This window comes from Xenopus tropicalis, chromosome 5 (genome assembly GCF_000004195.4).
Source record: "Xenopus tropicalis strain Nigerian chromosome 5, UCB_Xtro_10.0, whole genome shotgun sequence".
Taxonomy (NCBI): Eukaryota; Metazoa; Chordata; class Amphibia; order Anura; family Pipidae; genus Xenopus; species Xenopus tropicalis.
The window spans coordinates 158,199,261-158,210,414 of NC_030681.2; the positions used below are offsets into that span (position 1 = coordinate 158,199,261).

Below are 11,154 nucleotides of genomic sequence, written 5' to 3' on the forward strand. Positions count from 1 at the left end.
ACCTACTGTAACCGGCAGCACTTAATATCCTGCCATTTAGATTGTAAGCTCTACAGGACAGGGACCTCCATCCTCTTGTCTGACACTTAGCACTGTGGAATCTTTAATGCAACTGTCCTTTGTATTTACAGTATTGGTATTGATTATTATATTTTGCATTTATTTATTATTGTAATGACCCCCTTTGTAGCATTCATGTGCAGCGCTGTGTAAATAAAAATATACCTACATACACATTTTGGATCAAGTACCCCTTTAATACAGACAATTTACACACGAGAGTCCTGTTGAAAGGGTTACAAAATAATTGTCACTCTTATATAAGGTTAAATTCGTTTTATTTCATTAGATCCATCAGGCTTTCTTCATCTGGAAATAAAAAAAAATTACAGGTTCTGCCAAAATAAATTTCTACCTGAAGGATAAATAGAAGCGGCTCTGTGCCGATGACATTATGGGAGAATGTTCTACCAGATGCTCCGTCCCTGCTGCTCTGTATTTGCCTAAAGGAAACATGTTACTGCTGGCTGTATTTCTGTATATCTCCTCAATGGCTTCTGATGCTCATCTCCCCCCCGGCTCTGCTTGTGCCCTCAGGACTCACACATACACATCCGACATGAAACCGGGGGACTTGGTTATTGCCGCTTTCCTGCAGTTGAATGATTTCTACATGAGGGAGAGATTTAATTTTACATCGGAACCATGGAAAGTGTTTTGTGCTCTGTAAGTTTGTGGCTTTATTAAAGTGTTATAAGAATTTAATCTGCAGTAACATCACTCTAAACCAGGGGTCCCCACCCTTTCTTACTTACTGAGCTGCAGTCAAATGTAAAAAGACTTGGGGAGCAACACAAGCACCATAAAAGTTCATGGAGGAGCCAAATAAGGGCTGTGATTGGCTATTAGGGGCCTCTATGCACCCTATCAGCTTACAGGGGCTTTATTTGGTAGGAAATCTTGTTTTTATTCAACCAAAACTTGCCCCCAAGTCAGGAATTCAAAATTAACTCCCTGGTTTGGGGGCACTGAGAGCAACACCCAAGGGGTTGGGGAGAAACATGTTCCCCCCGAGCCACTCATTGGGGATCACTGCTCTAACCCAATCGGTAAATAATCTAGCTAAAGTTCTGCCTGGAGCAAGGTACTAACAAGGACTAAGGGCAAAACCCAAACGCCAGAAGCACCCATGGCTGGTTTTAGGGCAGGCAAAAAGGGCATCTGAGAGTTCTGAGCACAAAGATTTAGGAAGGGAGATATTTAAATGTTGTGTAGCAACTGATTTTCACAATTAAGCTGTAAGAGCTGTTAAAGAGGTGGTTCAACATAAGGTTAACTTTTATGGGGTCATTTTGTAAGCCACAACTTTTGGGGTCAGGCTTTTTGACACCAAAGACCCAAAAAAGTCATGGAAAAGAAAGTTGCAACTTTTCCAATTCTGAATCCAAATATACAGCATCTGAAACCTGTCGAGATCATGTAGAAGTCAATGGCAGGTTTCCCTTTGACAACTGGAAGATGGAAGTCACGGTTATTATGCGACAAGTTGAAAAAGTCATAGTTTTCATGACTTTTCCACAACTTTTTTTCATTCGTGCTTTTTCAGTTCAGATCCTTTGATAAATGACTACCTCTGTGTATATATGCACCAATGAGAGGCAGAGAAATAAGAACATCCAAATGCTCCTCTGAAATCTGAATAACATTAAAAAAAAATGGAAAAATATATTTCCTACAAAATAAGTGTAAAAGTTAGTTAGAACAAATATTTTACTGATATAAGATTTCAAATATGTTATTTTCTATAGATTTTTTTTTCTTATTGCACCCTACAGGACAACATTTCGATATTACCGCCATTACTTGGCCTTCATATTTGCAGTTGAGGAGATAAACAGGAGTTCCTGGATCCTGCCCAATATAACTCTGGGCTACCAGATATTTGATTCTTGCGGTGCTACAACAAAGTCTCTCTCTGGCGCACTGGGTGCAATTTCTGGAAAAGAACAAAATTTTCCCAATTTCAGCTGCTGGGGGAAGAGTAAGATGGTGGGATTTGTGGGAGACTTGTCTACCGGTACATCATACACCATTGCCCAACTTGTAGGAGTCCTTAGTTACCCACAGGTACGTGTTCTTTATTGTTATACAATACCTCATTCAGTTACCCATCCGCTGTAAATGTATGAGGCTGATTTCTTTATTTTCCTCCATTTCTAGGATTTAGCTCATTGACCCTCATGTGTGGGCCAGAAGCTGCACTTTAAATTACCATCACTTAATATGGGACCTAATCAAACATTTTCAAAAAAAAATTTTTTTTCCTTTGATTTTGAATGTTTATAAAGCACTTTTTTTTTTTAATTTCAGAATGAAATCAGTTTTGAAATATAGGTATGGGATCCCTTATCCGTAAATCCGGTATACAGAAAGCTCTGAATTATGGAAATTCTGTCTCTCATAGACTCCATTTTAATCATATAATTCAGAATTGTAAAACTGATTTCCTTTTTCTCTGTAATAATAAAACAGTACCTGTACTTGATCCCAACTAAGATATAATTACCCCTTATTGGGGCAGAACAGCCCTATTGGGTTTATTTAATGGTTAAGTGATTCCCTTTTCTCTGTAATAATAAAACAGTACCTGTACTTGATCCCAACTAAGATATAATTACCCCTTATTGGGGGCAGAACAGCCCTATTGGGTTTATTTCATGGTTAAATGATTCCCTTTTCTCTGTAATAATAAAACAGTACCTGTACTTGATCCCAACTAAGATATAATTACCCCTTATTGGGGCAGAACAGTCCTATTGGGTTAATTCAATGTTTATATGATTATTAGCAGACAAGTTATGGAAATCCAAATTACAGAAAGATCCTTTATCTGGAAAACACGAGGTCCTGAGCATTCTGGATAACAGCTCCCATACCTGTAATGAAAACATATGTATCAATAGTACAACAGGCGCAACATGTAGAGATGTAGAGAGAGTGTAAGCTACAGGACACCTTTTGCACAGTTCCAGCTGGTGTTTGTACTTTTCTGTTGAGCTATGAGCTTTCTCCTTTCTTTTGTTTTACTCCAAGATCAGTTACGGCGCCAAGGATCCAGCACTCAGTGACAGAACCCAGTTCCCATCATTCTACAGAACTATCCCCAATGAGGAGGCAGAAATGGATGGGATTGTGCAGATACTGAAGCACTTTGGCTGGAAATGGGTCGGACTCATTATATCAGATGATGCCATTGGTTACAGAGCCCGGGAAAGGATAAGTAAGGAACTTGCCAGTAGAGGGGGCTGTTTGGCCTTCACTGCTTTAATAAAGTTTTATTTTAAACTTCTTAAGGCGATTGAGAAGACCACTGCTAATGTGATTGTCCTGTTTATTAGCCCAGAAACCAGCCTCACAAACTTATTTTCTCTTTACAAACTCCCCCCAAAGTTATGGATCACCTCGTCCTTTATATACAATGTTATAATGCTACATGAACAGAAGATGGAAACCACATTAAATGGCTCTTTGTCCCTAATGATCCAGGAAGGAGAGATTCCCGGCTTTAAGAAGTTCTTTTATACATTTTCTCCCAACAACTACCCCAACAATGCGCTAATTGCATCCACGTGGCAATCGTTATTTGTATGCGCTTTCATAGACATTTCCAGGTCTACAACAAACATACCGGGAGAATTAGTTAAACCCTGCACAGGGAATAAGACTATGAGTGAGGCAGATGTATCAGTGTATGGGAATCACAATTACAGAGTCACTTATAGAGTTTACACTGCAGTCTATGCCCTGGCGCGCGCCCTGCACAATGTCTACTCGGCTCAGCCACCGGCCAATCACTGGGACCGACTGAGAACTATGAAAAGGAAAGTAAAGCCCTGGCAGGTAGAGTGAAGTTTTACTTTAGGCAGCTGTCTTTGCACTAATAACAGATTTAATAAATCACAGTTAACTTATTGGGCAAATGACTGGACCAACCAGTAGAAATGAATATTCCATATACTTTATTAATAGTTGTCTATGAAGATTCTCCTTCATCCAGGTCATGATATACAGTATCTAGTAGAATTAAGTAAAAAACAACTGGACTTTTCTGAGTTTTTCTTGATAACGTTTCACCCCTCATCCAAGTGGCTTCTTCAGTTCAAATGACTGGTAAGGAATTCCCTGGTCAAGAGTTTGAATACCGGGGAATTCCCTACCAGTCATTTGAACTGAAGAAGCCACTCGGATGAGTGGTGAAACGTTATCAAGAAAAACTCAGAAAAGTCCAGTTGTTTTAGACTTAATTCTTCTAGATACTTTATTAATAGTTATTTAACGGGAAAGTCCATGTTAAATTTACATTTTAATGTATTTCATTGAGAGAATTTGGAATTGGTCTCTAGTCATGTGTGAAATAATTCGGCTGGCATGGACTTACCAACGTGTACCTGTATGGCCATTTACAAAGCAATACTTCTTTCTTTCTAGATAAACCAATTTGTACGCAATGTGACCTTTACCACGTTTCCCAATGACACCCACTCCTTCAACAAATACGGGGACCCCCCAGCACGCTATGACATTATAAAGTGGCTTTTCCTACCGGGACATAGTATTGTTTCAAGAAAAGTTGGAAGTTTTAATGCATCAGACCACGAGACACAATTTTATATTAATAGCAGCACTGACTTGTGGGGCCCGCACTTCAACATGGTAAGTGTAAACATAACTACATAGCAGTGTTAGGCACCCCCAGTACTAAAATCACTCACTTTTATCCAAGGCAAACTCTTACTGAAAAAGTAATCCAACCCTGAGAATATTCTATGTACTTATTCCTTGAAATATGGACTGGCTCAGTGCTGCCATGTTTTTGTTTCTCCAAGGTTTCTCTTGCCCTGGCAGATGAACAGTACAGGTCGTACTTTCGAGCTTATTATACTATACATGCATATAGTACAAGTATTAGAGCAACTGATTCCTAGGATGTGGGAAAAATGGCACAGCACACCCTTGGGCAGTGGTTCTCAACCTTCCTAATGCCATTACCCTTTAATACAGTTCCTCATGTTGTGGTGACCCCCTACCATAAAATTATTCCTAAGACCATCGGAAATATGTGTTTTCCAATGGTCTTTGGCGACCCCTGTGAAAGGGTAATTTGACCCCCAAATGGGTCTCGACCCACAGGTTGAGAACCGCTGCTCTATGGGAAAGTTCTTCTTAGGTCAGGGATAGTGATGAGCAAATCTGTCCCATTTAGCTTCACCAAAAAATCCAGGAACTTCTAAAATATTTGAGAAAGGCAAAAAAATTGTGAAACGCATTGAAGCCAATAGGCAACAGATTTTTCAAGCGGCAAATTTTACACAGGCGACAATTTGTACATGCAACTTTTTTTTTTAATCCAAATGCATTAAAGTCAATGAGCATTTTTTGTATCAGCATCATTTTTGTGTTGGTGACATTTTTGCTTTGGTGACTTTTGAGGCTTTATCCTAAAATTTCAGGCTGAATGTGAGTTTTAGATTTTAAACTGATACGATATTCAAACGTTCATTAGGAAGAAGACTCAAACCTGAGTGTGTATAGCCACCTTTCTTCTCAGTAGAGTCCAATCCTGTTCCTCTTTGGCTATTCTCCCAGGAAGCTAGAGGATTTGGGGTGAGGACTGATTGCCTGGCACAGCGGGAGACCTCTTCACTCCAGTTGTTATAGGAAAGATTACAGGGGTGTTAATTGATTTTAAAGTGTTTGCTAATTGTTAATCTTCTCTAACCAGTGTGAAAATGGAGATGTGACCTCTAACGTTCATCTTGGACTCATGCTGTAATTGCCTATGCTATGGGCCTGGGGGCTGAGGTTGTTGGCATATAAGGTTAGGAATAAGTGTAGCCTTGACCTGGTTGTGGTTAAATGATCCCTTTTAGATTATAAAACAGATCTAAAACCGACCTAAACACTCTACAACTGGATCCAGAAGAAACTACATTCCGTGTAGGCCAACTGCATATAGGTGAATAACCCTTCTGAACCGCTTTGTAAACCATACCAGGATATTAAAAGGACTATCCTGAAGGTTAACTACCCCTTCTATATACATCTTATTCTTTTTCACTATGTTGAATTTTGAAGTGGAAACCCTGGATTTAATCAGAGGATCTTTCCCATCAACATGTTTCTGTTATCTTTTATTTATTGTCTACACAAAGCCACACACAATCTGTTGTATCTAATAAAGCCTTACACATCATAAATGCATAAACTCCCCAAATCCACATCCTTTGATTTACTGTTCTAAAAACAAAAATGACATGTATGTTTATAATGATGTTGTATATGGAAGTGAACTATATAAAGCAAGCTCTAATTTCCTGAAAAATAAGATAGATGTGTTTTCTCAACATGCTGCAGATGTTCTGATCCATGACGACTTAATATGTCTTTGTATGTTACAATACAGACCCCTCAGTCTCTCTGCAATGAACCTTGTGCCCCGGGATATAGAAAGTCTAAAAGAGACGGGGAGCCATCTTGTTGTTATGACTGTGTCCCGTGTGTAGATGGGGAAGTGTCCAACACATCAGGTAAGAGACAAAGTTGGTTGCAGAAAACCAGTAGAAGGAATCCTTCTCACCTCTATTAATCTCCTATGAGGTGCTTTATTTCCCTCGATGCCATCACCAGAACTCACTATGCATCAGGATTTACAGGAAGAATAGGAATTGCACTTTCTTGGAACTGTTAGGAAATTTACCAATTTATTACACCAAAGAGTGACCAGCTTAGCAGATGTAACATTTTGGGCAGACAAATTATCACTTTGTCAGGAATGATGTCTTTTCCCCTAAAATGTTGAATCTTCTGCACAGGTCACTCTGGCAAAATAAGAGAAAGTTGTGCTTCCTACCTGTCCTGGACATTCAATGACCCCCTTAGGACTAAAGTTTGCTGGGGCAAACAATGCTGTCTGCAGCTATGAATCAAAAAAAGCAACCAAAAATCTATGGGGGCCATTTAGTAACCATCAGATTTTTTTTCCTCAATTCAGATTTTGAGCGCTAAGGGGCACATTTACTAATCAATTTTGAGAAAATCAATTTTTCTTTTACTTTTAGATTTACGAATGGGATTTTTGCCAGTACTCGATTTTTCTGACAATTAGAATCTTTCAGAAACATTCCTTGAAAAATTAAAGTTTTTGAAAATTACTCTCATAATTCGAGATTTATTAATGTTCAGTTAACTTTTTCGTCAAAAGAAGAAGAGAAGTTAATCTCCTAATTGTTTTCTGTTTCTCCCAGTTTTAAGGAGACGTTAATCGCCTTGTTGTTTTCTTTTTCCCCCAGTTTAAAGTAGAAGTTAAACCCCTTGCCGGTTTTCTATTTCACCCAGTTTAAAGTGAAAGTTAAACACATTATTGTTTTCCAAGAATGAGTGCCACTGCTCCTAAAATGGCTGCTGGAGCACTTCCTGTTTGGGAAAAATAAAGAGGATTCATGGAAGCGAACATCCGTTTATACTCCAAATTTTTGAGTTTTAACAATACTTTCGCTTAAAAAATCCGGGATTTTCAAATGTAAACTCAAAACGATTTAAGCATTATCGTGACATTTTATAAATACAGCAATGATCGAGATTAATTTGAATTCATGCCGTGTTGTCCTTCCTTGTCCTGAAAAATCTTGCTTTTCCCTCAAATCTTTCAGAGTTTTGATGCTGTTTATTCGTGTGACAGTTTGGAAAAGTAGAGGTTTTGGGGTGACAATTAGAAAAGTTTCTGCAACTTTTTCCCCTCATTGACTTTTTCATAGCTGATTTTTTAGTAAATGTCAGACATAGTTACATAGTTACATAGGGTTGAAAAAAGACCAGTGTCCATCAAGTTCAACCCATCCAAGTAACCCCAGCACACACCCCCTATACTGACCTGATCTATACACTCACATACATAAACTATATATACAACCATTCGAGGAAATTAAAAAAAAAATGAGAAATATTAGAGTTTGCCCCTATGTGTCACTTAATGGTCATTAGGAATATTCCCTTGCTCAAAATATTTATTTTTTAATCCTTGAAATGCCACTTCTTTTTATTCGTTGTGGCACAGTAATCATAGAAACCACAGAGGAAGGGAATCTCCCTCTGTCAGAATGAGAGGTGGAGAATAACAAAGGTTTCCCACTTTTTTGGTTCCGGCTGAACCCCCAAACCCATCCTGATGGATTTTACTGAATATCGAACTAAATCTGAATACTAATTAGCGCATTGCAACATTCCCCCCCCCCTGACCATTTAACCCTTTCTGAGTGCTAATTAGCATATGCTAATTTATGCTAATTTAGCCGAAACTGAATCCTTAAAAAAAAAGTCTGGATTCGGCCCAGTGCATCCCTAGTTTTCAGATTGCATGTGGAACAGCCTGTTTTGGTATCAGAAAAATAAACAAATTTGTTTCTTTATGGTGTGTGAAACTGCTATTGCCCTGCTGCAAATAAAACTAAGGGCAATATCTGCTTGAAGTTACACCAGTTTTCACTGAATCCTCCGTTGAAAAATGTACGGCCACTTCAGTTTAATACGGAGACAGTTTGGATGAAAGGTGCAAATAATGCTTGAAATAAAAAGGTTGAGATGCTACATTTAGTTCAACTCCAATGCCTTTAAGCAAAGTCAGTGTAAGCTGATTGCAAGTCTTGTCTTTCTCATGGTGGTTTATATCTATGGGGTTTGGCCCAGCCTTTGTCTGCAACATTAATCACCACTTAATCCAGCAAACGTTTGAAAAGAAAGAAAAACTTCTAGGTAAATATTATTTATTGTTTTGAGGTTTTCACTTAAACTTATAATGTACGTCTATAACTATATGTTCTACATTTCAGATGCTCCAAGTTGCTTCAGATGCCCTGGGTATGAAATGTCCAATAAACAGAGAACTGCTTGTGTTCCCAGAATGAAAAATTACCTTTCCTATGAGGAGACTCTGGGGGCCAGTTTGGCTTCCATTGCCTTGGTGCTCTTCCTCACAACTTCTATAGTTTTGGGAATCTTTGTAAAATATTGGGAGACTCCTATAGTGAGAGCCAATAACCAACATCTCAGCTGTCTCCTCCTCATCTCTCTCATGTTGTGTTTCCTCTGCACTTTATTATTCATTGGACGCCCAACTCAGATATGTTGTCTCCTCCGACAAGTAACATTTGGGATTGTATTTACTATTTCTGTTTCTTCTGTGTTGGCTAAAACTCTCACAGTTATTATTGCCTTCAATGCCACAAAGCCTGGGAGCAAGCTGAAGAAGTATGTAGGAACCCAACTGGCCATTGTATTAGTTATAATATGCTCTATGGGTTCCACTGTAATCTCCGCTGTGTGGATGGCTTCCCACCCACCCTTTTTGGAGGCTGATACAGTTTCAGAAATGGACACAATTATTTTAAAGTGCAATGAGGGATCAGTGACTTTCTTCTTCTGTATAATTGGATATATAGGAACCTTGGCCCTACTGAGTTTCATTGCTGCATTTCTAGCCAAGGATTTCCCTGACCGATTTAATGAGGCTAAAATCATCACTTTCAGTATGTTGGGGTTCTGTAGCGTGTGGGGGGCATTTGTCCCTGCATACCTGAGCAGTAAGGGCAGTAGAATGGTGGCAGTTGAGATATTTGCCATCTTATCCTCCAGTGCTGGGTTATTGGGCTGTATATTTGCCCCTAAATGTTACATTATATTTCACAGGCCTGAACTGAACAGAAGAGTAGCTATTTCCTGTAGTAATTAATTTTGTCAATTTTAAGTATATATATTTTACAGTTAAAGCGGATATTCTATGCATATTTAGTGGTTACTTTACCAGACTACTGGTCATGGCAGTATAGTGTTTAGCGCAGATCCAACTTTTTCAAATATTTAAGTACTGTAGGAAGCGCACATTTCAAACAAGTGAGAAGGGGTAACATGTCTGCATCTGGTCTCATTCTATTTTAATTATTAACCCAAAATACATTGTTTTACAAATATCTTGCGAGTTCTTAAGATAAATATATATTATATTATATGAAATGTGAAAAATATCTGGAGTGGAAAGAATCCCTGTTACAGCAATAAGTAAACAACAATTGTAAATTGCTAGAAGATTCCTAAAATACTAACAACTAATTTTTTGTCTCTGCTTAATATTTAATTGTTAAATAAATTCTTCTTTCACCTTCTTGTCTATGAGGCTCATTTAGGAACCATCGATTTTTTTTTTATTTTAAACTTTTTCCGAAAAAGTTGCAGTGGAAAAAAATGCTGCAAATTTTCAGTGATTTACTATGCGTCTAAATGGCTAAAAATCTAAATTTGACAATTCTCCAGATTCAACTTGCCGAGTTCATGTAGAAGCCAATGGCAGAGGTCCCTTTCCTTGAAGTTCTTTCTTTTGTCTCGAAACTTTCGAGATTTTGCTGGGTCTTTGTATGAAAATTTGACTTTTCTGAATTAAATTCAATTTAATAAAGTCGGGATTTTGGCAGCGACAATAGGAAAAATTCAAGTTTTTTACGACCTTTCTCACAGTGACTTTTGCTGGCAGTAAATATTAGACATTCAGGAAATTGAATTTAGTTGAATTTGAAAATTTTTAAAAAAAAATGAGAAATGATGGAGTTTTACTAAATCTGCCCTGATGAGTTTAAGGTGGAGGGACCATTTCAACATCCTTATTTAAATATAAAAAATAAAAAAAATCTATTATTCTCTGATGAGAGCGGGATTGATCAATGCACATTCCCCGGTCCCCTGTTTCATAAGTAAAATGTCTATGCTAGTGCATGTATATACAAAAAACAGGGGTTTTTAGTTACAAAATTGTGATCATAAGATTGGTAAGCAGCTTAGGTGCTTTTGGCGATTGTGGAGTATGTGCATCCCGTATCAAAAGGGTATAATGGCAATTAAATACCATCAAAATAAAAGGAAATAATAATGAGCTAGGGTTAAATATCTCTTTAGATTTTTAGAGCTCAAAGATTAGGGAGCACATTTATCAAAGTACGATTGAGTCCGAATACATAAAAAATTGTATTTTTTCTAAACAACTTTTGCGTGTTTTCTGCAACTTTTTCATACATTTGTGCAACTTTTTCGTACTTTGCGACAAAAAGCCTG

General features: G+C 37.9%; 1 protein-coding gene across 1 annotated transcript; it reads left to right on the top strand.

The window, feature by feature from the left end:
• Window positions 1-619: 619 nt before the first annotated feature.
• Window positions 620-9,784, top strand: LOC101730871 (vomeronasal type-2 receptor 26). Its single transcript, XM_031902800.1, has 5 exons — window positions 620-726; window positions 1,836-2,127; window positions 4,489-4,713; window positions 6,464-6,587; window positions 8,886-9,784. Exons 1-5 carry the CDS (start codon window positions 620-622, stop codon window positions 9,782-9,784), a joined length of 1,647 nt encoding a protein of 548 aa, XP_031758660.1.
• The last annotated feature ends 1,370 nt before the right edge of the window (window positions 9,785-11,154 follow it).

Coding starts and splice junctions, on each gene's coding strand:
- LOC101730871 (XM_031902800.1), top strand. CDS start 620: ATGAAACCGGGGGACTTGGTTATTGCCGCTTTCCTGCAGTTGAATGAT. Junction 2,128..4,488: donor GAGTCCTTAGTTACCCACAG/GTACGTGTTCTT, acceptor CTTTCTTTCTAG/ATAAACCAATTTGTACGCAA. Junction 4,714..6,463: donor GGGGCCCGCACTTCAACATG/GTAAGTGTAAAC, acceptor GTTACAATACAG/ACCCCTCAGTCTCTCTGCAA.